The 27,328-nt window shown below is 40.7% G+C and overlaps 1 protein-coding gene across 1 annotated transcript in view; it reads left to right on the forward strand.

Annotated features, from left to right (window-relative positions):
- Positions 1-27,328, forward strand: part of cacna2d2a (calcium channel, voltage-dependent, alpha 2/delta subunit 2a) — a gene marked incomplete at its 5' end in the record, with an annotated part of 160,729 nt that overhangs the window by 74,458 nt on the left and 58,943 nt on the right. Inside the window, one exon of the mRNA XM_083939740.1 lies at positions 9,657-9,716. Within this exon, the coding sequence (XP_083795866.1) occupies positions 9,657-9,716 (60 nt within the window). The remainder of the gene's footprint in view (positions 1-9,656; positions 9,717-27,328) is intronic.

Below are 27,328 nucleotides of genomic sequence, written 5' to 3' on the forward strand. Positions count from 1 at the left end.
CGATAAATTATCAGCTGATAATACAAAGGCAAATTACTTTCATTGACTTAACAAGCACACCATCTACACACTCTGATACTGTAGGTAGCGGTATGAGCCTTTAAAGTTGGTTTGCATTCCGAAAGTAAACACAATTTGAGTATTTTTTAAAATTTATATTTAATCTTTACTTAACCAGATAAATATCCCATTGAGATCAGGATCTCTTTCACAAGGGTGAAGGCAACAACACACGTCATAAAAGCATTACATGATAAAGAGACAGTTTATAACAAGAAGTTAAAAGAGTAACAATTTAAAATTTATAAATCGAATTACAGATGAAGTGCAGAATCTTGACCATGGATTACAAATCAGAAACACAGGCACTGACCAATTGTCCCGCGTATGTTATCTTTTAAAATTGAACCAAAGCTGGAAGCGAAATGAGATCCGCCATAATCAAACATTGACATGTCTGATCTGAAATATTATGTCCAAGCATTATATTTGAATGTTGAGACTAAAAGCTTTATAGAAGCCAATGTATGTGATGTTTTTTTGGTACTTGACTAAAAGTAATTTTTGAAGAATTAGAACTGCTTTTGTTCAGTTAACAATAGTGATGTCAGTTAGATTTGATATTCCACTGCTCTGACCTAACCAAATCATCCATCTTCACTTACTGCATTTTAGCCTTTCTTTCCCTCAGGTGTGCATGAATGACAGGTTATAAACTTCCTTTTTAAACACAAAAATGTGCAATTACCAGTTATCTTATGGGTATCGGCCACGAGAAGCAGGTAATTATGGGTCATCAGCTGAAAAAAAATCTCAATTGTGCATTCTTCATATTCGGTGAGTTTCCAAAAAGGGATTCCCCTACTTCCCCCCAAAAAAATTCTTCAATTTTCTCATTTGTCTCAACAACACACGTCTGACCCTTTCCAACTGTTTTTGCATCCAAGCTCAGCAGCCAGTATGAGCCTGCCAAAGGAAAGGGCACAGGGAATACAAATGTGTGTATAATTGATTGCTTGTTGATTAGTGAGGGCTGCTTTGAGCTGATTGCAAATGTACAGTGTATACAGTGAGGTTTGTGTGGGTGTAATATGTGACCGCCGGTGATTAAGGGTGTGGGTATATTGTATGTGCATTAAACACATATGCCGTGACAATCATGCTTGTCTACCAAACAAGATGCTGAGGAATTCCTGCTCATGCCGAATGTTGGTGCATGTGTGTTTTCACATAATGCATGTTTTTGTACATAACTAGGGTTCTTGTCAAGATATGACACAAATGACAGATTGTTAAGATGTAGAATGGCTGAGTGCACACATGAGCTTTCAGTCTCATTCAGTTTGTGTTTGTGTTGCAAAGTGCGTGTATCTATCACTCTCACCTATGATCAAGGAGATGTTTGCCCTGCATCTTGATTCTGTTTGGCTCTGCTCTTCCCCACTCAGCCTGCTGAAGAGGCAGGACGAAACTCACGGGTTATCCAGGCAATTGCCCACACCTGTTAACACACGTACCAACTAAAAGAACAGTCATGAGCTTGTTTTTTTTCTAGTGGAATGTCACTTGGCTTCTTTTTACTTATTTATTTTTAGCAATGAAGTGTTCCAGACAATGGGTATGTCATTTTCTCCTTCTCCGTCACCTGCAAGGTCGATGCCTTATGGGCTGTTACAGAAACAAGGCATCTGAATGTTATTTATTTATTTATTTAGTAAATGGCGCCTTTAGGCTCCCTCCCAATCTCACTCTGTCTCCGTTGTCTGACTGATGCTAGTAACAGCAGCAAAGGTCGAGCAGCAGTTTGGGCATATATGTGACTATCTGTCAAACAATGGACAGGGAGCCCAACCATCCAGACACCCACATGTCACTGCTGATCCTGGCCCCCATCGACACACACAACGCTCCGTCGTCACGCTCACCCTGAGCCCCCTGCTGGCCTCTGCATGTACTGTAGGACACTTGGCTACCTGTGAGCAGTCTGCAGATCTGTATGGTGGTGACTCACTTAAATGCTCCCGCAGTAACCTTGTTTGACCTTTATCTCTTTTTTTACTATGGACATGTGCATTGTGACCTGCGTGTGCATGTGAGAGTAAATGATGTGATACAGCTGTTTGTAGCATTCATCCCATAGTAGGTTTAATTAAATCTACAATAGTAGTTGCTCTGGTGAATGATAATGTGCAGTACAATGGTCTTTGGCCCTGTTCATTGCAATGATGAGTCTCCCACTAAGCTTCGAAGGCTCTGTGCAGTGCATGTTGTTTTGAATGGAGTATCTCAAATGAAACAAAAAGTGCCCCAATTAGAAGGGAATTAATGTTGTTTTTTATAGAAATACTTTAGCAGTCAGTAATATATTAGTAGCTCATTTGCTCCTGTGACATCGCTTCTAACATAATCATATTTTGATTATATCCATTTTTATAAAGTTAGAAGTAGACTAATTAGTACACAAGAGCTTATGATCAAGGTCAATTATTTTCAGTGTAGCTCTGAAGAACCATAATGAGGGAGTTTAGCTGCTGCACAGAGCTTCTGTAGTGTTCCAAAGTAAAGACAGCTGCCTTTCTTGTCCCATTGAACTACACACAGAAGCTTCAGCACAATGCTGGCAATCTACTGTGGAAACATGGTGTTTCTGTGGGCCTGTGTGGAGTGTAGAAAGCTGGCGTTTGATTTTTGAAAAGCTGGTGACTTGCTGCCGCAGGAAGGTGGCAGCTCGCGTCTTCCAGATCTGGTCTCCGTGGAAACAGCGGAGTGGAGATGGGAACTGCTGCGATGAGTGGGGAAAGGCAAAAAGAAAGTGTTAACATTTCCGTTGTGGAGAGGGAAGATTATCGAGGAGGGGGAAACAAAGGCAGGGATTATCTCAGCACATGCTACAATAGCACTACACACAGCCTCTGCAAACGCGCCTGCCACAGGGTGCTTTGGATCACAGAACAAAGACAGGGTCTCCCACCCATCCATGCAGATCCTCTGTCAGAGTTAGCTAATAAGGGCTACAATACCCAGCTGCCAGTTGCAAACCAACCAGGGACCTGGAATTAAGGGTCATTATTTCTCCTCATTATGGACTTTAACATTGTTTGGCCACTGTGAAGACGAGAGCCTATTCTTCTTATCACAGCAGTTTGTTGCTGGAACTTCCTTCATCCGCACTGCTCAGAGAAAAGTGGAATAATACAAGCAATAAAAACATGTCGTAGGGTTTCGAGCATCTTCCCATTTCACCCCGCGCCACTGACAAGTTCTGTGCTATGTGAAAGTCAATTAAACAGTTTGGAAGTTGGTTTGTGACCGTGTTGTTGGAATTAATATGCCGTTAGACGAGGGAGAAAGTTTGAGGGCAGTAAACTGAGACAGATGGAGAGAAATGGAGTACAGCATAAGATGGCAGGATAAAACAGCAGAGCGAAAAGGAGAGATAAAAGGATGGCGAGAGAATGAAAGGTGGTGGGGGGGGGGGCTACAGCGGCGAGGGGGTGAAGCGAAGTGAAAGTGAGTTTGTCTGTGATGTTTTAAAATTCTGGAGTGGAAAGTCCCTCCATCTGTTATTGTGGGACGGTTCTGACTCAGTGATTTCTATGATTGGCCTTAATCCCGGCCGAGTGGTGAAGACAGAATGAAGAGCTTAAAGCAGACTGCTCTCACTCTGACAGGCTCCACTGGCTGCTGCTGCTGCTGCCACTGCTGCTGCTGCTCCTGCTGCTCCTGCTGGGGCTCATCGGTTCGCTCAGTCTGCTGCCCCCTAATGGACTTACTGCTGCACAACACTGCACCTCTCTGCACCCCCTACAGCACATTGAGCAGCCCTTAAGGCCATGGCACAGTGGTGACATTTTGTGAAATTGTCAGCAGTCATGAAAAGCATCTTAACTTTTAATGCTTCTTGCGATGTCTGTGAAGATTAGGACTAAATATGTCTTCATACACCATGAAAGCAATACTGCCCACAGATGTATCATGTCAGTGTTTCAGTAGATATAGTGAGGTTTCTATTGATGCAGTGTCTGGATATTTAATTCAACAATGTGGGAAGGACCCTTAAGAAAGCTGTTCTATATTTAGACATATTTTTTTCAAAGAGCTTAGTGGCTTACCATTATGATTGTCACCGTCTACAGCAGCCAATCATTGTAAAATTTACTTCCCTTGCCGCGTTATACTCTCTGAGAAGGTTAAGTGACCTCAGTAGAGTCATTTCACAGTCTTTTGGTCCCCAAGGTGACTTGAGAGTTCCCAGAAACTGAGCAGAGGGGGTCATTTGAAACATGTTGAGTACCTCGATTCAAGGATGCAATCACATGTACAGACCATGTCGTGTTTTCTCAATTGCCCACTCACTCAAACACACACATTGTAGGGCTGTTTTGGAGTGTCCCTCCAGATCACACAGACAATGGTGTGGTGTGTCGAATGCCCTTTAAGTTAATGCTCAGTGGAAGGACCTAACAGGCTGCAGCAATCGCGCAGGCGGCCCGGTGTCGAGTTGGCGCTCACCGCAGCATGACACTGTTCATCCCCAGTGTGCTGTCATTCCCCTAGAAATAACATGACTTCAAGTGATTAAACTTCTCCCCTCTGGAACAGAACAAACCAAACAGTTATGAATATTAAAGATTGTAATCGCCTCATGCTGAGCTTTTCCTTCATTTTTCTGTCCCCCTGCTGTCTTCTTGCTCCATGAGATCACAGTCAGGGAGCAGTGCTTTTTAACATAGGGGTTCTTGAACAATAGAGGCATCACCAAGCTGCACAGCCTGCTGTTGGACTGTTTGTACAATTATCACCTGCACTATTATGTACAATGTTTGCGTCCACGATAGGCATCGCCCAATTGTCGTATCACATGTTTAAATATTTTTCCAATAATTGGAATCATTATATTTTTATTTTCCTAGGTCCAAAAATGCATTTCTTTGGCTCTGGGTCAGCTGCAGTCAACACTGTAAGGCTCAGTGTACAGTGTTCACAACAGTCCCTGTCAAGTTCTGTGTCAGAACTTGAGCTAAAAAAGTAAGAAAGCAGAAGTTATAAACATTACAGTCCTCTCTACACTGAGGTGGCAAAAACCCCACAATCTTATAATCCATTTCTATTATGACAAACAGGCCCAGTTTCCACAAATGAAAATCCTCGATTACTAAGCTTTGTTACAGTGATAGCGTTATACAGTGATAATAGAGTTTATGTGGAAAAGATAACTCGCCCCAAAATCATTGTTTTTACATGTTGTAAATAGCAGATGGTCATAATAGTGTAAGCTAATGTTGAGTCTCATGGAGCCGAATGTGATCGCAAACATCCGCATGTGCATTGATCTATGATCCATGAGTAAGCTGACTAGCAAAAAAATCAAAAGTGAGCTGGTCTCAGTTTTAACTCACAACTGCTGGAGAGATGCAGGGTATTGTTGTTACACTTTAAACGTAGGAGAACTGCATCTAAGGTCAGTATTAATCCCAGTTAAGGAGTGTAACTATGTATATTTACTCAAGTAACATTACTGTACCAGCACAATTTTGAGGTACTAGCACTTAGTATTTACATTTTCTGTTCCACTTTTACAAGGTGCAACATTAATGAACACATTAATGCATCAATCAGTCATTATAATTCAGTAATATAGTGTCTTATTATGCACTTTTACTTTTGGTACTTTTGAATTTTGATGCCAAGAAAGATTTTGAATACACTTTGGTATTGTTACTTTTACTGAAGTAAAAGATGAGTACCTCTTGCAACACTGGTTAATCCATACACATTTTAACTGAGTTCTGTGTTGGAGTTTGTGTTATTCAAAATTTTGACACAATTTTTTTATTTTAACAGCAAAATTGGTTCTGAATGTCAGTTATCGGTCTCCTTCATTACTAAAAATCAGTATCGGCCTGAAAAAGGCACATTGGTCGATCCCTTATACACAGCAGACTCCATTGTGTATTGTTTAAGGATGTAGACCTTGTTGAGGCACTTCACATGCCACTATCCATTACAGAGTTGTGTTTATGGTTCTTGACCTTGCCTTAAGGTTCGCTGACAAATGGCCCAACATGTGATGCATTTTGTGTCAAGGTTACAATGACAATAACATTAGAGGGCTGTGCTAATGTCGTCAACTCTTCTGGTGTCTTTGTGCATGTGTTCTGTAGTGTTATTTGCTGTGTTGTGTGGGCCTGTACTGAGCTTATCTGTGCTGTACTGTGCTGATCTCACTATGCTCATCCAGTGCTCTAAGCTGCTTGGGCTCCAGCCACCAGCATAGATGATATATCCCTGCCCCCCTCCTTCCCACATCTCTCACTCTGATTCATTGGCTGTTTGTGTTGCCCATCCATCTGGGCCAACACAGAGGAAGGAAAGACACATGAAGACACATGGCTGTTTTGGAGCAAGGGGACTGCATTAAGCTGCTAGGGAAGAGATAGGGTCCCAGAGAAATGGTGGTCTTCCAGGGGGAGAGGGAGGGGAAATACCAAGGGAGAGGCAGCTGGAAAAGCAGAGAAAGGATGCACTGGCTACTCAGGGGGAGAGAAATGGATTTTTGTAAAGGGACAAAGTAGAGATTCTTACTGACAGATTAAATGCTGGGAAAAAGACTGAGCCAAGGGGATGGAAGAATAACTAGATCAAAGATCACAACAGAGGGTTGAGGGGAGAAAAGGTGGTGGAAACAGTTCAAACAAATAAAACTTAGTTTGTTATGTCCTCAAAAAGAACTTTACATATTAATAAATAAAGAAAACATATTACAGCTGATGTGGCAGAGACTGAAATCCTATGGCTTTCATTTTCAGGCTAGTGTCAGAGCTGGAAATGCTGTGAGATCATTGTTCAACTGCTCAGTGTTTATCCCTAATTGAAAAATGTAGTGTTGATAGTTTTACCTAGAGCTTACCACAGCGGCCCTGCCTTTTCAAAAGACTGACCCTCTCTTAGGAAAAGCCATACAATTACTGTCTTTTATAATGGGCTCTGGTGATCATTTCGATGAGCTAATTAGATCGTAATTTCATCGTGTCAGTTGCCTGTTGTCTCATTAGGAAATTAATGAAATCTTATCGTTTCTGTTTTTATTTAAGGCTTGTACAGGTGATTAAAAGCGTATGTATCACACCAATCACATTATACTTTAGACCATAATGCTCAACTTACATCTATATACTACAACCACAACCTCGTGTGTGTGTGTGTGTGTGTGTGTGTGTGTGTGTGTGTGTGTGTGTGTGTGTGTGTGTGTGTGTGTGTGTGTGTGTGTGTGTGTGTGTGTGTGTGTGTGTGTTGAGAGGAGGTGGATCAGTATTGTGCCTGTGTGTCTTTGAGTGGGTAGGTTAGCTGAGATGAGGTGGGCGGGGCTCTAATAGAAATAGGACAGCTTTTACTATAATGAGAGTTTATGTCTTGTGTGTTTTTTGTAGATAAAAAGCCTCCCATGGTAGGGGACTGGTTCCTTCAGTGTGGATCCACAAATGAATGAGCTCATGCCGCAGCAGGGGTCTAAATAGGGTTAGTAATTTCAGAGCCATGGGACTTTCAGGCTGATCACACTATTCTGGGACGGAAACAAGATCGCCCCCTAGAGGCCTGGGGAAATGTAGATACTAAGGCATGAGAGGGAGGGAACAATACATAAAGGCTTCACCATATTGTCTCTTGGAAGACTTTCTATATAAGAAGCCTACATATTGTAAGCTTCTTTAAAGAAAAGCCTAGGCTACAGCATAGTAAAGTAGTGGTGGTGTTTTATACTATTCTGAGATATATAGAGAATATTAAAGGTCCCATATTATGTTCATTTTCAGGTTCATACTTTGGTTTCTACTAGAACATGTTTACATTCTTAAATGTTAAAAAAAACACATTGTTTCATTTTCTATTCCCCCTCTGTCTAAAATGTTCTGTTTCTTTAAGCCCTCTTCCTGAAAAAGCCCAACATGCTCTCTCTATATCTGCGCTCTTGGCTTTTCTGCACTGTCATTGCAGTCGGGGAATGACTGTAACGTCACTGTAGCAACACTTTCAACCAATATATGTATATATATTACATTTGTCCTGATGGCTTGTTTAAACACACAGTTTTTAAATATGGGCTGTTTGCATTTCACAGTAGGGAAGTTTACATAGTTTATGTAGCACTTTGACTCACTTTATAATAAAAAAAAGACATAGTAATTACACCTTTAAGTTTCATATAACTCAGAAAATATCTATATACCTGGAATTGGATTGGGCGTCATGTCTCATCTCTGTGAGTGAAAAGCTTACAAAAGAAGGACATATTTGTTGGTGTCATGAAAGCATGATGTTCGTTATCTGTCTATGTAGATGGAGAACTTTGCTGCATGTAATCAGACAAGGAAAATGGTGTGTTTCGGTGTGCAGAAGTTTCAGTTGCCAACATAAATTCAATCAAACTGTATTTGCATGTGAATCGGACATGAGACATGCATTTTTCATCACAGCAAACATTACCTTTCTGAGCTAATGCCTGCCTCTTATCTACAAGCATGGACAGATATCTGGATGGCTTATTGGCTAAGAAACCAGGGAAACGTACACATAGAAACTAACCTGCAAATGTCAAGATCAGTCAGTATGGATTGAACTGGTGTGGATCTATCTCAGTACTACTGATAGTAATGGTCTGTGCCTTGGCCTTTTACTAGCACACATTTGTTTACTTTGTGTCTCATACCCCTGCCAGCTCAGCTGTCAGTCAGACAGATATACATACAATACTATCACCTCATTAATATGTAGCAAGACTTTTGGTACATGGTCTAGGGCTGCACAATAAATTGTTTCTTTCATCGTCATTGCAATCAAATACTGCAACTCAGTTAGAGTTAGTTGAAATAGAGCAGTAGTAGAAAGCTGCACATTTAAAATCAAATTTGCTATTGGTTCCTTTTGAGTTTAGTTCAGTTCGTTCAGTAAAATAATGTTGCAAATAATCCTTGATGTTATTTTTAATTCAACAAGCAATTTGTTGCATTTTAGCAATATGCTGGAAGGCCGTTCAGGCTGTTCAGTTCGTTCAGTAAAATAATGTTGCAAATAATCCTTGATGTTATTTTTAATTCAACAAGCAATTTGTTGCATTTTAGCAATATGCTGGAAGGCCGAACATTATTGCGTACTTTCCTCATAATGTGCAGCTCCAGTATGGTCTTCAAATTCTCTCAATTTAATTTTATATTTATTATAATAAGATATCCCTGAGTTTGGTTCTCGAGCGTTAATAAGTCCATTGGTTTTTTAAAGACACTAATGTAGATACCGCGATTAGAACTTTCAAGACAAAGCCACATTTGAGAAACAATTTGCAACTTTAAAAACATTTAAAAAATTTAGGTTTAAGCTGGGTCACAATGTACAGTTTTTAGATCGAGGCCTCAGGTTTCACACTGTCATTTGAACTGGTACTTTAAGGAGAAGCTGTTGGGTTTGCCACTCCCTAATTCTCTGAATTATCAAGATAATATACAATTTACAACTTCCCTACTTTTGTAGTTCTGTTTGTCTTTGTCACACACACACACACACACACACACACACACACACACGCACGCACGCACGCACACTCAAATCATTGTCATATTGACTTATGAAATTCACACTTCTTTTTTTCTGTTTACTTTTAGAAACTGGCCAAGGAGGCGGAGCAGCTTCAGAGGGAGCACGTATGGCAAGACGGTGTGAAGGTAAAGTAGGAAGCCCTCCCCTCTCTCTTCTTCACTGAGAGCTCTTCTTTCCTTTTTCCTTTTTCTTTCAGGTTTATTTTATTTGTAACTCTTTAATGACAATGTGATCAGCATCACAGAGACAATGTGGTAAAGCCTCATTTTAAACAAGTGGATAAAAAAACAATTATACACACAAGCACAGTCCCACATTACACATACACACTAATTGCCTACTTTTTGAGGTTGATATTTTAATGGTCTTTAGTATTATCAAAGAGCCTTATGTCCAGTTTGTTTCACAGACCACAGCAAGTTAAACATTGTATTCTTTTGCAGCTGACCTTTAAAACACAAGAGATCCACTCTTGAAATCTAAAAAAAAAGAGAAATGGTATTACGCCAGTCTGCGTGTTTGACTGTGTGTGTTTGTGAGCCTGCGTGCTCCACTGACTCTCAAATTTGCAAACACTCAAATGCCCCATGAACATGCATGCATACTGATGCACATGCACACATCCACACTCATGTATAGTCTCACCCGACAGATAAACATGCACATTCCCTACTGTCATATCCTCTGTCTCCAGGGAGACGAGCTCGCTGTCATGGTACACTTCCCACAAATGGATTTTTAACCCAGCGCCTCCTGGGGGATATTTGAGAAAAGGCTTTAACTGATTTAAAAAGAATAATTATGAGCCCTACTTCCCTACAAAGTCCATTTTTATTCATGGTTGCTTACACTCTGAAGCTGTAGTCTTGGGTTGACTGGGCTGCACCCCTACCACCCTCCTCTCTGGTCCGAGGGAGGGAGCTGCAGTGCGGCTGTCCCTTCATTTTAGGCCTGAGGGGGTGGGGGGTGATGCCCTACCTCTCCCTGTCCGGCTCTAATGCACCTCGATCGGATGTGTAGCCATGCAGGAAGTGGAGCCTGGGTCACAGTGACCACACACACGGCACACCTGTTCATAAGTAGCTGCATCCAATATGGCATCAATACCTCCTCAAGTGGAAAAGCCAACATTCTCTATAATCTAGCCGATGCCCGTCACACAATCTGTCTCTCCCTGTTTCTCCTGTCTATCTTTCTCCTTTCCTCTCCATGTTTCCATTTTTCTTTCTGTCCATCCACCAGCCTCACACCCACCCTTACCTTCTGCACCCCCATCACATACAAATATATTTATTTGATACCTGTATGTGTCTTTAATCAGGCATGGAAACAGATGGAATATATCATATTGTTGCAAATACGGCAAAATAATCCTAATGGTGTATATATATTAATAATGTATTGGAGCTGATTTCATTTGCCTTTATAATTAGGCCAGGTAATGAATCTCAGCAGGGGCGACTGTGAAGCCATTTAAGTAAAAAAAAAAAACTCACAAAGAGGTGGAAGGAAGGGTGGGGGTGGAGATATGCCACATCCTCGCAAGAAGAATTTTCCTGTTGGTAGATTTTGTGCTTTCCTAATTTCTCTTTAGGTGAACACTCTGCTGACTGACACTCTAATTAGATTAGGGCTGCATGCTCTTTGGGCATATTAGGAGAATGCGTCGCATCTTAAACTAGCGGGTGGAGCAGTCTGTCAAATGAAGAGAAAAGGTGTTTACGCATGAGTGACGGTGCGTTTTGATAGAATATGTGAGTGTGTTTGTGTCTGTGTTGGAAAAGCGTAATGTGGTTGTTTGTGTTTTGTCGGCGAGCAGGTATTTATTTGCATGTGTTTATTAACAGCAGTTTCTGTACCTGGCCCATCCCATCTGCTCGCCTCGCCAAACTGGTGACATCATACGAACTCAATGATACGCCTGGTCCTCATAGCGGCTGCTGTCGCAGCTGTTAACTTAGAAATGGGAAAACCTCACTTTTCCAGTGTCTCTCTCACACTCACACACACACACACACACACACTCACACACACACACACAAACACACACACACACACACACACACACACACACACACACACACACACATTCAAGCTTTGTCCTAGTCTAACTGCAGAGCCGGTTTTCTGACCATCCCGACTGCTGGACATTATGGATGTCAAAATGTTGATCGTAACAACTGTTGTGATAGTCATTCAGGGGCTTTAAATCCATTGAAATTAAATGGTGTGTGAAATAGACATTAAAATGTTGGATTGCTGCTGATTTCTCAAGGTCAGGTGCCCATCCCTCTGTGACACTCAACTATTGTGTTGGCAACAGAGTCATCCCAAGGCAGCACAGTCGTTTGAGTAATACTTTGCCATTTTCATAGGAAGGAAGAGAACCAGCAAATTTCAAAACACTTCTCTGTTTGGTAAACTAAAAATGGGCAGCTTAAAAGTAGAGCAATATGAAAACTTTCCATCACTCTATTCCATTTTTTCTATTTCATATTGAAGTTATGAAACAATCCTGCAGATTTGACTGAAAAGCTGAATGTGTATAATGTTTAGGTTAGATCAGGACTGGACTGGCCATCTGGCATACCGGGCAATGCCCAGTGAGCCGATGCACATCTGTCATAATTAAAAACAAATAAAAAGTATATAGTTTTTAATAGACCGCAACGGTATCTGAGACACGAAGCGTGGCCCATTGGTTTATTTTTTTGAAGGACATTGGGCTAGTCCAATGAAATCTCTCAGCTCTCGTTGGCCCGCCCCTCCCCTCCATCTCGATCATTTGTCCTGACCGGAGGTGGAGGGAGTGTGGTGGCTTTATTCGGGATGGACGAAGAAAAAAAAAAAACGGAAGGGGGGGGAGCAGAAAAGCTCAGGGGGAAAAAAAATAAAAATACTAAAACAAGCTTGCCAGTTGTCGTTGGGTTGAGTGCACAGGTGGTTGTCGGAGAGGTAGCGGAGGAGGAGAAGGATGGAGAGGATTATGATGACGAGAGAGACCTAACCCAGCAGCGGAAGGGACAGATTGAGGTCAGAGGCCACTGAAATGTTAGGAGAATCAATGTGGCATCAACAATGAAAATATTATTGATGTGTACACTAAAAAGTATCTGGGGAAATTGTAGGCTTATGTGCAAATGGTCAACCTAGGACATTATTATACATATATAATAATATTAATATATTAATTTTATTTAGTGAGACTTAAAACATACGTGTGTGTGTGTGTGTGTGTGTGTGTGTGTGTGTGTGTGTGTGTGTGTGTGTGTGTGTGTGTGTGTGTGTGTGTGTGTGTGTGTGTGTGTGTGTGTGTTTGTGTGTGTGTTTATGTATACTGCCTTTATAGCCTTTGTAGCCAAATAATGCTTTGAGTAGTTTTGGTGTCCAACTTGCAGTGATTTTAATTTTAGCTTTCCATAAAGTTATAGTTTGCAGGTGTTGCAGCTTAGTTAGGCCTATTATTATCACATAATATTAATGAAGCATTTCTTTGCTGAAATGGATGATTAATCATTGGTAAACAGAGAAGAAACACTAGTGACACTAACATCCCTGCCTCTCTCTCTTCCCTATGTCTGCCTGTCTCTGCATCTCCCTCTCTCTCTTTCTTACTGTAGGCCTAATTGTCTTGTGTAAATTGTATGTTTAATTAAACACTGAAAAGACCTCTCTAGCAATGTTTCTTTGACAACCACTTTCACTTCAAGATGGGAATTGTGGCATTGATATAAATGTTGATTCTAAATCAACAGGAAGGACTACACTCAAGATCAAATGTTTTACAGAAACACATATTTAACATGTAGACATTTTAAACATAATAACATAATATTTTAATAATAATTAACACAGTATTCCAGCCAAAAGAATTAATGGACATCACAGCTGAAGAAATTCTTAGCTGACTAATATTTATAGGATTTCTTTGATTAATTGATAAATTGATTGAAGCTGGAAAAACAATAAATGACTGTGTTATCCATCTAAAGATTGAATGCACTCATGCAGAATGATCTCTTAAAATGTAGGACTTATTAAAGAGCAAAGCATTTGTGGATATTACAATTCTTATGGGCTGGCAATTCTGTCAGTTTTCTGTCAAGAATCCAGTCAGCTATTAAATGATAAAGCATCTTCTTTACATCTATAATGTCATATGAATACAGTATCTTAAAATTAATTCTTACCAGTGAGGATACATTTGGAGATATCTTGTCCCGACTGATTACAATGTAATTATGACGCAGTAATGCATCTGTAGATATCTTATGGATTATTTTTTTTATTTTTTTTTAAAGTGACAGTAGTGGAGTTTTACACTTTTCTTTCCTAACCTTGAAAAACAAAAAACTCACAGATGCCTCTATTATGTCTCTGCATGCAGTTTAAATGTATAATAAATGGTGAGCTTGGCCTCCTTTAGCTCAGGTCATGCATGTGTGTGTGTTCAGTCACAGTGACTAATGCTGGGGGATTAATACTTTGTAATGGTTAGCCTACAGTTACCAGATCTTTTCACAAGGACAGTACAAACAATTTCCTAACGATCACACTTACAGACATACTCCTCACTCTTTGGGACCATGTACATTATTCAACATTAATTAACTATTTTATTAAACTTTTTTATTTATTTCTAAATAGTTTGATGATTGAAATTTGTTACTGAGTTTATATGGTGTAGTTTACCTTGAATAAGCATCCATTTAAGCAACTAAAATTAATATTTGTTTAAAAAAACAAACAGTGGATCGCATGACTATGTTTAAGGGGTCGGCTGTAGTGATGAACCCACAGAGAACTATCACCTGACTCTGCAATCTTTTTCACTTCTGTGTTGCTTTACTGCTTGTTTCAGCTAATTGTCAAGATTTCTTCCCTTTGTAACTTTACTGTTATTGGTCATTCTGATGTCTCTCAGCATCATCTTTGGCCACAGCAGGAAGGTTTTGAGAAGGTTCTTGTAATATTATTTTGGCTTCACTTTTGTTGATATTTTGGCTTCACTTTTGTTCAGTGGGAGGAAGTGGAGCCGCGCCGCTAACAGACAACTGTTTGCTAATGTAACTCTCAATGTTAACTTGAAGTTGTGCCATTGTTGGGTTCATAAATTCTTTCTGCCATTGCAGATTAAAACATGTATTTTCCTATCTTTCTGCAGAGCTACAATTGGTCCTATAAACATTCAGTGATTAAGCTATAGTGTTTATAATTTCACTCTATAACAAACTATTCCTCCAAACTATACAGAGGGATATAAAAACAGCATCAACTTGCCTTCTTGAGTCTCAGTAAGTTTGCAACTTTGTGAAATCATCACAAACCCAAACTGCTAATTTTACATAATATAAATTTGTCTGTGGTCAGCATAATTGTAAAGCTAATGATATGATCAACAATATATTGTCAGTTACATTATCATCAATCAGTTGTTCAAGCACTCATCTCCCATCATATACTGGCTACAGATGATGACCACGGTCGCTTATCTGAAGGAGGGTTGACACAAGGTGCAACACGTTGGGACAGAGACACAAGATTGGATGAAAGAAAGAACGGAGATTGTGGAGATTGGAGAAAGACATGTACTTTCCATCAGATTGTGATGTGGCAGCTGCTGCTGTACGTTTGAAATGCATTAGTGCTAATAGCGGTGCCATTAGAGGAGAGAGAGGCACTCTGTTGATGGGTTGCCATGATGAAACCAGGGAGAGGGGGTGACAAAGAGAGGCACGGAGGGAGAGAGAGGTGTAAGTGAGAAAGCAAGTGAGTGAGGGAAGAAGGTATAAGAGATGGAGAAAACGGGAAACAGAGATGGAGCCATCTTCCAGGCCATTTACTGCAATCATCACTCTCTAATCAATCAAGCCTTTCATCATAGGACAACACAATCTCTCCTTTTCTTTCTCCTCTTCTCCCTCACCCTCTTTCTCTCTTCATCTCCACTCAGCCAACCACTCTCACACGTATTCGTGTGATCTCTTTCATGCTCTTCACACATGTATGTTCATTGGTACCTTTTGTAATACCTACAAATAATATTCATAAAGTGCATTGCCTATAGCAGGGATCTGAGAGATGACGCATGGACCCCAGACTACATATATTGTTTAACACTGAGTTGCATATTAAACTGGGCATAAAATAACGTGTAGGCCAGGGCTATAAACATACCTTTTTATGGTGCAATACTAAATTTAGTTTGAAATAGTAATGATTAATATATTTATACTTCATGTTTTAATGTAAACACACATATGGAAGGCGCAGTGAATACAGCCAGGACATCTTGCGTGACCAAACCTGTCGCTTTTTATTACAGCATCTATGTTAAAGTCATAATCCGTAAGATTTTAGATACCTTGTTTCTAGCGGCCTCTTTGGCGGTACGATGTAATCGAAGGCAGGCCTGTTCTTTCAGTGTCCTCCATCTTCTCACATTCACGGTCGGTACTACTTTTTCTTTTGCTCTTTTTTAAACTTTGTTGAAACACATTCACCTCTCTGGTCACTTCTGGTCCGTCCCTTATATGTTACCCTCTTATATCCACACAAACACACACGTTGCTACTCCCGATTTCTGATTACAGTGAAACGCAGCAACCGGCAGTGACAAGCTCCACCCAACAGACCAACCGCTGTCAGCAGCGTCACTAACATGTTGCATTTAGGGAGGGAATGTCGCCACAGACACAGGTTGGAATACTCAGCAAAGAGTATATGTATATGTATATGTAGAATATGTCACAGGCATGGACAAAAGGTAGATATTTGTACTTAACACACTTTCTGTTTTGTTTATGTGAACAGAATTGTACCCTTGTCTGTCTAAAACAAATATAAATGAAATTTGTAAAGAAATTAAATGAAATGCAAAACGTGTGTCCCGTCCTTTAGGTTTAACTGGATGGCTACCTTAGTGGCTACCTTACCTATAGATCAGTAAGCCAGTGTTGTTAATCTTGTTAATGTATAAATCCAGACATGTTTAATTTTTAAAAATGATAAATTATAATTGTCCCCACCCAAACCAAAGACTTTCTCAATCATATTTTGACAATTTTTTGGATTAGATATCGTAAATCTTTTAGCGGGAGGGTCAATGTATTTCAGCCACATTTACAGCACAAACAGATCCATTTAGAGGTGCAACATGACCTTAAGTGCTAGGGGCAGTAGCCAAAGTTGCAGGGGTTTCTTCACTTGACCAAGTTCGGCTCCTTTCATAATAACTCTATTTGAGATAATTGGCTCTTCAGAGGAAATGAGTGAGAATCATTGTGGCGACTCTCAGTCCAGCCCTTGAAGCTACCAGCTCCATTAGACACAGAATACATTAGTCTTATGAGGGCTGCTTTTGACAGATTCAAATTCAGATTCCAGTAAAACAGACAGAAATGAAGGGGCGCCTCACTCTGGCTTTGTTTCATCTCACTCAACTCTCAACATATGTTTTATGTAATTTCTCTCTCTTTTTTTTTTTTTTTTGTCTTTTGCAAATGTTTCCAAGCCCGTTTACATCTTTCACTGAATTAAATTTTCATTAAAACACCCACACAAACAAACCTAAAATGGAGCACTTGAAGCTGTTTTGCTTTTTTATGTACTGGCAAGATTTTTGCACTTTTTGCGTAATATCTTCATGGTTGAATGCACTTATTGTAAATAGCTTTGGATTAAAGTGTCAGCTAAATTAATTTAATGCAATGTAATATTTATTTCCTAAACTGCATGTCCGTGCCCCATTTTTTAAGCCATATGCAGAATTTCGAAAGTAGATGTAAAAATATAATTGATTTTGCCACCCATCTTGTGTCAGCACCACAACAACCAGAACTCCAAAGGGATCTCCATAGCAGGGGGCATGGGGAAGTTGGGATAGGTACTGTATATGCAAGCCCTTTTTGAAATTCACGGTGCTTATTTCAAACACCGATAAGCATAGCCACATTGTATAATCGCAAATAAACTGCATCTATTTTCATTGTGAGCAGGTTTTTTTATTACTTCCTTATGGCCGTGCTGAGACAGAGTGCTTACAGCCTGCCGAGCACGTAATGGAACTCATAAACAGTGTTATCACTAAATCCTGAGCCATGGAGCGGACTTCCATCTGCTTGCTACTGGAAGGGAAGGAAGTGAGGGGGTCTATGTGGGGGAAAATTCCTGCACGGTATACAATTTAGCAGAGTTCTCTCCTTTTCAAATGTATCTGATGGTGTGGAAGCCTCAGTAGAAACCCGACCAAGCTTTACCGGGGCTCAACACTAACTATTAAAAGTGGTTTCCAGGTAGGTCAACTTTTGGTTGCTGAAACTGAAAATATGGTTGTCATTTTTTGTCACCGTTTCTGAAACAGATGCTGTTTGAATATCAATAACAAATATTAAAAATGTATTTAATTTGGAGTGCAAATGTTGATGTCCCAATTTTTAATAAATAAAAAAGTGGTTGCCACTGATGCCAACGAAAAGACAATAATTGATTTTTCAAAATGGTTGCCAATGGCAATGTGGCAACCGTTAGTGTTGAGCCCTATTTATAATCAGTATTGTGATGCATCTGTAGTGGTTGCTAACACGGCGAAAAAAAATAAAGCTTGAAGTTCTTCTGTGTGGATAAACCCACATTTGATCAATTCATCAATTATTATTAAGTCAATACAGACTTCACCCTAAACTCTCATTTCGACTGCAGCCTCTCTGTCGTCTCCTCTCCTGGTGCCTCCTGTCACTTTCTATCCACCGCAGCTCTGCTCACAGCTCTGCTCAAGCTTTCGGTTGCTGTGGTGACCCAACAGTTTGATAATTTCAGCTTCTTGATTGCAGACCACTGTAATTTGCTTAAGTGGTGCGCACTAAGGTAGAAATGTCCTTTTCTCATTTTTTTTCTTCACTCCCCCAACTCTTTCCTATCTACCGCCCCTGCTATAGCGTTTTTTTCTCTGTTGCTACAAGAGGGACCTCTTGAAAACTCATGCTGCTCTACAGTCAAGTAGGCGGACATTGGCGAAGTCTAAAATGAATCAGAATGGAAGAAGCACTGAAGTACGGGAACAGCTAATGAGAAGCGCTAAGATGAAATAAAGAATATAGAGAAAGAGAAAAGTTCAGGTTTCCAGTAATCCTTTAGTCAGTAGCAGTTTGGCCAACTGTGATGCAGCGTGTTAGCCAGAAGGAAGGGTTGAGAGAGTGACCCCATGTCTAAATCCCACTGATCGATTCCCTTGCCTCACAGGAGATGAGATCAATAATCAGAGAAATCCAGCAAGCCTCGATTTTCCAATTTCAACACATGGCCAACACCCATGAAATGTTATTTTTAAGGCCCTTCTGGTTAGAGCAGAAGGGAATATTGACAGATTTTTAATGTAGACTTTGACACATATTATCTCGGAGCTTATGGTTTAGATCATTTAAAGGTCGAATATTGTAAAAACTGAAATTTCCTTGTCTCTTTTTGATTATACAGGATTTATACTGCTGGTTGGACAAAAGCATCAATATGAAGATGTCAATGACTTTTTTCTGTATTGTCAGAAATGTTATAGACTTAATGATGAACTATTCATCTAGGCGAGGTTAAAAGTATACAGATAAAAAACTATATAATATAATAATATAATTTCATGTCCAAGGCTTCCTCGTGTTCCAGTCGACCAAGGTGTTCCCGGAAAGTGATGTGACTGAACTGTCAGGTTGTCATTTTGTGAGTGGTGACATGCTGGTTTCCCTGTAGCAGAGGAGAGGTGCCTGCTTGTGTGCTCGTGGTATTCTGTCCCTGCTGTCCCTGCTGCTTGGTGCCTGTCTGCAGATATCTTAAACCAGGCTTCCCTTTGTCATTTGAATGTTCAAATCATTGTGAGGGACAGCAAGGCATCTGATGGAAATGATTACGGGGTCGGAAATAACAGGTTTTCTTTGGATCGGCGCTGATTGTTGATTGGCCACTCTCAGTCAGCTTCTAAAGAGAGGGTGGTGACTTTTCAGGACTCTCTGGACCAGCAGTGGTAAAATGGCTGGAAAAAAAACAGTGAAATGAAAAGCTGTATTCAGCCCTCCAGAGAAAATGGGACCTGGAAATCTTTCACACAGATAAGTGGAGCCCCAGTGTCACACCAAGCTGCAGTGCGATTGGACGGGGACATCCAGACTGAGCACCAGTTTGGTCACCCCAGCCACAGATGTCGTAAAAATGTTCAACGTGGATAATTGCATTTGCTTTATCAAATCCCTCTGGAATACAACGATAGCGTTAATATTGCCATGGCGTGTTTATCTTATTTGTCTTTATTTGGTGTTACAGCACCTCTTTCCTGCTTCCCCTCCGATGATCAGATTGGGGGGCTTGTTTGGGAGGTGTTGGCATGCGTGTGTCATGTTGGATAGGCTTTTTATCTGGCACTGTGTCCATGCAGTGTGGCGATGCTATCGGCCTTAAAACCTGCTCCTCAATGGAGCCCTGTAAGCCAACAATGGAGAGCAGCATTACCCAGAGTGCAGCAGGACAAAGCCTTCTTTCGTTATCGCAGGATTGGAATATTCAGAGACTGATTTAACTGCGTTTACCAAGGGGAAGTGTCAGGCTCTGAAAGAAAGAGACAGCATAGCAGAGACGGGAGAGAAAGAGAGGGAGAGGAAAGGAGGAGAAAAATCGGATTCTGTGACCTGCAGGATGTTTACAAAGAGAGATTTATTGAGCATAAATTGCAGATTCATGGGTGAAATTGGGGGCATGAAATGTAACCGTGGCAAATGCAACCTTAATATTTTCTTAAATTATGAATTCCTAATTTCAGAATAAGAGCGATCTCTCTCTTCCTCAATTGTTCTCCCTTTCTTCATTCCTCCCTTTTCTATCTCTTGGATTGCTGCCCATCTTTGTGCGAGTCTTTGATGTGAGTCTGCATTTAGAGGAGGCATGGCGCTCCGTCTGAAGAGGAGCAAGACATTGATGAGATGTGCATGGAGAATGTCATTCACTTTGCTGAATTTGCACTGTGTATTGGAGCTTTAATCTGGGGGCACATTTGTTTATTGGCATACAAATGAACATCTGCATGGAGCTATGCTTGGACGCCATGGTCTCAGCAGCTCCCTAATCGCTTAAAAGCCTGGAGATGCAGAGCATGCCAATGAGAGAGCGTTTGAGAGAGAGTGAGAGGGAGGCAGCCGCGCCCAAGGCCTCCGTCATGCACTCCTTTATCTGAGTTTCACTCTAGCTCAATAGCTCTCTCTCTCTGTCTTCCAGGCCAACAGTTTAATTTCCAGTTTGCCAGTTGACTCTTTATTGACTTGACATAATAAAGATGCATTTTGGTAACCTTCGGTGGTTAAGGCAACACCCGTATTTTTCAGACCAGACACCACAAAGAACATGTCTGCAATTTTTTGTAAAGTGATGAGACAGGACACCAAATGGCTTCTTCCAGGATAGAGGTGCAAATAAACATTTAAACATAGAAAGTAAAAGACTATTAAGGTAAAAGCAATTACTCCCAGGAATCAACTGCAACAAGTTTTGTTCAAAGATACTTTTGTATTATAAAAAAATAAGAATACATAACATTATTATAAAGTTGCACTTAATTCTTTTACTGTTGTTGCCTTTTTGTTCTTATTCTTGTTTTATTTCATCATTTTGGTCAGATGAGTTACCTGAACAATGATGATGAAGATTGTGAAAAGAAACAGCCGATAAAACGTAGGTCTTTAGTACATCAATTGTTGCTGTACTGCAGCTGTATTGCTGCTGTGTATTATGCTGTACATACAGTTGCCTTCATGAAAGTAATCACGTTCAGTGATGGTTGAACTTTTATGGTCAACTTAGAGGCTCTAGTTTTTGGGACTGTTGAATTCTATCATATTATACTGAGAGATTATTAAAATATTTTATGTTTATACAACACCTCTGTTAAAACAGTTAAAACAAAACATGAACATTATAACCATCATGAAGAAACGATGTATTGCAAGGCTGCTATTAGAGTGCATTAGTTTAGCTCTGTGTACCTTGCAGCTGGGTTCAACTCCATTTGGACCTGCTAGTTGCTGAATCAAGTAGATATTGCAACTTGCAGTTGCTCATGGGGGAATTGTTGGGTCTCTGTAAATCATACTTAATTCAGAGTGTGGTCTAAACCTACTCTTTATTTAAAGTGTCTTGAGATAACTTTTGTCATGATTTGGCACTTTAAATAAAATCCAATTCAATTCAATGCCCCATTTAATTTTAAGTATAATTAAGGAACAAGTAAAACACTTTTTTCCACATACTGTATTTTTTTCACATGTGAATAAGCAATAAGCCCAGACCCAGTAAAGGATCGGACTCAACATCCTGTGGATCGAAATGTTCCACAAAAGAACAAGAATTCATATTTTATTCACATACTACATCCCTTCAATTCAAGATCAAAGTGGTTAAAGAGCTTTCAGATCTCTGACAAATTTCAGCATGTCTATGATTAATTTTCCCCTGTTTGAAAATAATATTTCATGAGCTCACGTTTTATCACTTGTGACAAACCTTTGGACCACATACACTAAAGGAAATTAAGTAATTTGTTTCTGACGGCGTATTGTGATTTCATTTTGACATCTCTCCTTTTAGTATGAACGCCCTTGTGTATATATTTCCTTTTATTCTCCAGAGGAAATTGGATGTCAGTTAGTTTTTACAAAACATACAAAAATTGTAATACACCCGCATATACTACGACTATGTGCTTAGCCTGGAGGATTGAACCCCCCCCCCCCCCCCCCCCCTTTACTGGAGAGGTCTCACCTGCTAATAGAGCCAAGTGTTTATCTAGTTTGAATGACTTGAGTTTCATACAGTTTGACATGTAGAGATGGGATATAAGGATGCTGTGGAAATAGAAAGACAGGGGAAGAGATAGGTAGAGACATGAGGAGAGATTGGAGTGGGGGAGATAAGAAAAGGAGTTAAAACGTATTGCTCCATAACAGGTTTGCTTTAAACTTTACGTAAGCAGTTCTTTTCTGCAGCCATATTACATTGTTTAGTTTTTCCTCAGTTTTCCTGCTTGCATTTTCAAACTAAATGAGCGTGTGTGTGTGTGAGTTTGTGTGTGTGTACCTCATGGGCTGATGTGCATGAGTTAATGAAGAGCAGTAAATGAAATCCTTTATTGTGTTTGATATAATGTCAGCTTCCATTAGGGAAACTGGTGCTACGAATGATTGCGAGACTATCAAGGCCAGGAGAGAGGTGGTTGTGTGTGCGTGAAGGATGGTGTGTGTGTGTGTGTGTGTGTGTGTGTGTGTGTGTGTGTGTGTGTGCGCACGCCCGCCCATTTCTGCATACTTGTGTGTACACCCCCAGGGCATGGCGGAGGCACAGAGTGTGTTCTGTAATTAGAAAATCATTAGCAGGTGTCCAGAGGAGATATGAATATGACTGTAATCTGTCCCCACCCATGATGGAGCGCTTGTCTCACACTCAAATGTCAACCTGTCTCAGCCAGCCCATTGAGAGAGCTCACAGATTCAAATTCAAAAGATTTAGTCCCAGCGACCACACTCCCTCATTACATGTACCCCTACATATGACAGCATTTATGTACCAGCCATTTTTCAATCACGTATTGTTACCCCCCATGCTTTAGTGGATGAGTCATCTGTCAAGGTCCTCTTCACATAGGATGAGATTTGGGGGACTTTAAAGGCTCCGACCTTCACTTGACAGGATATTTTGAAGTTTAAATGTGTAACTACAAGCAATAGATGACATTAAAATAACAGCATGTAGTGATGACAAGAAAACACGCTGGCAGAAGGACAACCTAAGACTGACAGGCATACAGACAAACAAAAGATAGGGAGGCATGTATCTGGTCAGACATAAAACGAGCAGACATTGTAGCCCTGGCATGGAGACAAAGTCACATTGTAATCTAGAGCAGAGGGGCGGTTTCTATAGCAACAGTAGGCATCTAACCTACGCGCCGTTGCTTTTGCTGAAATTGGTGAGAGGAGGCTGGTATTGAGAATAGAGAGATTGGGAGAGATGAAGATAAGACGGGGCAGGGCGGAGGAGGAGAGAGGAAGCAGATCGCGATAAGGGTGAGGAGAGGTAAGGAGATGAGCGAAGGAAGATTGATGTAAGGGAGGGGCTGGAGATCATCACCTGACCTCAGTGTTTGTCTCCCGTTTGGAATTTGTTGGTCCACTCAGCATGATAGATTTAATTTACTGATAGCACTTTGTGTCAGTGGGAATTTCTCAGACTTTGTGTGTTTCCTTGCATGCGCGTGTTGTGGTGGTGTGCGAGCACGTACACTTGGCATGGTACGTGCTCTGTTTGTACATTCACAAGTGAGTACATGTTGGATATGAGTGTCTGTGAGCATGCAGTTGCAATTACGTATTGTATATGTGTGTTCACTAGCAGGATGGAGCTTGGACAGGAATGAGTGTGGGATAATTGCTGGCTTGGTGTTGTATCAGATGTGTGTTTAACCTGGACCCTCAGCCCATAGAGACCTGTGACCGGCAGCAGCAGATGGCCCTGCTACCCCCAGGGCCCACTCAGAGTCAGAGGGTAACGGTGGCCTAGGACTCGCCCACATGAAGCCACCTCTTCTGTGCATGTCTGTGTGGTGTGTGGTTTGAGGCTGAGGTTGTTGCCTTCATGAGTAGGATCAATGTGTTAAGAGGTCTCACCTTTATCATATTGCACAAGGCAACAACTTTATACAAATAGGTATAATTTAGATGTTATCTTACTGTAATCGTTACGAAGAGAGTATAATTTCAGTCCTGTAAAAATCAGTGTTATGCCCAACCATATCCTACCTACACTGATTCTCATTCAATATGTATCATCAAAACGGTATAAATATGAATAATGTACATATTTTTATATATCATTTCAAGGCAATGTTGGAAACCTGGCACAGCCATATTTATATCATTTGGATGACCCTTTTACATTCTTATCCTTGTACATTATGTGCATTTTGCACTAGTTTTTAATAAAATTAGAAAAGACTCCGTAATTTTCATTTGTCAAGTATCTGATTCACACAGGAGTAAATAATCTGGTTATTTCATATAGAATTAGTATTTATTGTATTAGCAAAAACATGCTATCTTGTGATATATTTTGGCCATATTGTCCCAGAATCCCACCTCCTGATTCCTCTGCATCTTTCAGTCTTCAGTCCCTCTGCATCTTCAGTCCCCCTATTTAGCATTAAAAGTTTGAGCAGTTTATAAACTTTAAACTGTGTGATCACTGGTCACATACAGTCATTAGCAAAACACAGTGAAATATGACTTCTGCAGGGAGCAAATTTTAAGTGTTAAGTGTCTCACTCAAGGTAATCAGTAGGAGCTGTCCTTTGAACAACGTTGTGTTCAAAGGATGACCGCTCTACCTCCTGCAACACAGCTGCACCTATAAACATTTAATATATTTATTATAGTGTTTATTACAACATCCAACATTTATAACTCCTCCTTAGGAACTAATAAGTAGAGGCTTTTGTATAAACAGATAATGAATGAAAATAGTAAAAGTTGCAATAATATGTTTTCATAGAAGAAGTATTATTATAACCCATCTATTAAATGTTTATATACTGCTGATGAATGCTAAATATAAGGACTTAAATTTCTTGACTTGCATTGACTTTAAATGGTGATGCCATAGCATGGTGAAATTTTTAAGTAAGTGATATGTACTGGGTATGGGTTCAGTAGGCAAACACAGCTGTCCAGCTGTGCAAACAAACATGATACCTATCATAGACGGATGACAAATAAAAGGAAAAACAGCATACAATGTCTTTGAAAAATGTTGCTAACAACCAGCCACCAGAACAGCTTTATTGCTCCTTTGCAAATAATCTACTAGAACTCTATATTATTCACATTTTAGTGATCGTGCGAAGCATCTGCATTCATTATGTAGGCTATCTTTTTCTGCTCAATTAGGTTTTCCTTTGATTTGTCACTTTGATTATTTGCAATAAAAAGCAGTAATAAGGGATACAAAATAAACTAATGGAATGAAGTATTAGCAAAGGAGCATCACTGTTGGACCTCTCACTACTTTCTCTCTTCAGTAATGTATGGTATAGTTTTTTTTAAAGTATATTATTTGAGTAAAAGTGCTGGACGGTGTCACTCTGCTGCGAGGAACCAAACATTTATTTACAGGAAGCAGTTCTGAATAATGAGTTGTAATGCTGCAGTAGTGAGAGTAAACTCTTTAGAAGCGAGGGACCAGTCTAAGCAGGACTGGGCTCCAGATCAATCCTGCTGGCAGACACAACAACACTGTTGCTCTGCCACAGTCTTGCTTGCTCTCTTTCCTTTTCTCTCTGCAGAGGCATGAGCTATTTTTAGCCCTGGCAGCTCTTTTCCCACTGCACTCACCGCCATCACCACAGCCACCCATCTCTCTTCTCTCACTTCATCCCTTCATATCACCCCGACCTCAGCCTCCTACTAACCCTCCACCTTAACCCAATGTACTCCTTGAAAGATCCGCTCTGATCCCTCCACCCAGTGCCTCCCCCTCCTTCCTCACTCCTGATCTCTCTGGCAAAGCTGGGGAGGCAGAGGGAGCGCTGGTAAGTTGAGGAGATGTGTCAGGGCGCAGATTCTGCTCCTCCTCTAGCTCATCCACGCTCATTACCCAAAGGCACAAGCTGCGTCCATGCTGGTCCGCCCCATGTTTGGTGTCAGTGTATGTTTTAATCACACTGTGTTTCTTTGGTGAGTTGTTAGGGACTGAGGCGAGCTGATGACTGACTCTCTGATTAGCACTGGAGGCCAGCCAAGACCCCGGTTGTGATGTGCAGAGATGCTCTCACGCTGAAGGGAGCTGAGAGAAAGATGGTGGCTGACATAGAAAGAGAATACTTGTGCATATAGGTGTGTGTGTGTGTGTGTGTGTGTGTGTGTGTGTGTGTGTGTGTGTGTGTGTGTGTGTGTGTGTGTGTGTGTGTGTGTGTGTGTGTACAAATTAAAAAAACACAGACAGCAGCATTTATGTGTGTGAGACAGAAGAAGAGAGATGAAAACAGTGAAGAGCAAAACGGTGAAAGTGACACACAGAAATTGAGAGAAAATAAGTTTGACTTAGTAAGTTTTTGAACAGTACCTGCACGGTTGGCAGCCTCTTCCTTGGTCAGCCGTCCTCCCCCTTCAGACCATGACCACAGCTCCTCCAGTGGGGGCGAGTCAGTCACTGTGGTGCCCTTGAGAGCGCGTCCTCAGCCAGCCTCCTCATAATAATGAAGCAGGACGCACAGACGCTGCTCGCTGCATGCAACCCCTGCCCGCCCTCACGCTTCTACAGGAGATAAGGATGCCAGTTGAGAGGAGAAGAGAACGGCAGGGAGGCTAACAGCCTGGGTATGGGGGCTTTGCTCTGGGTAAAGGCCAGGAGCTTGGTGAGAAGCTGAATCTGGGGCTTGTGACTGGTTCAGTCTGCAATTAGAGCAAAACAGTGCAGCAAAATTGCATACATTTACATTATTTTCCTTAATCCTTTTTTCTGTTTCTTTCCTTTTGTGAGAGCTGTTTTCCTAGACTGAAAACACAGCCAGCTGAGGTCGATAAGACTCCCAGAGAGAGTCACATTTTGAGTTTATTCTTCTCTCACTGCGAACTGAGCTCATTCTACAACACATGGAGATGTTCCCACAGTGTGTTTTAGCACAAGTTTGAACATGTGACACTTACATTAAGCATTG

The sequence above is a fragment of the Echiichthys vipera genome, assembly GCF_963691815.1.
Source record: "Echiichthys vipera genome assembly, chromosome: X".
In the NCBI taxonomy this organism is placed as follows: Eukaryota; Metazoa; Chordata; class Actinopteri; order Perciformes; family Trachinidae; genus Echiichthys; species Echiichthys vipera.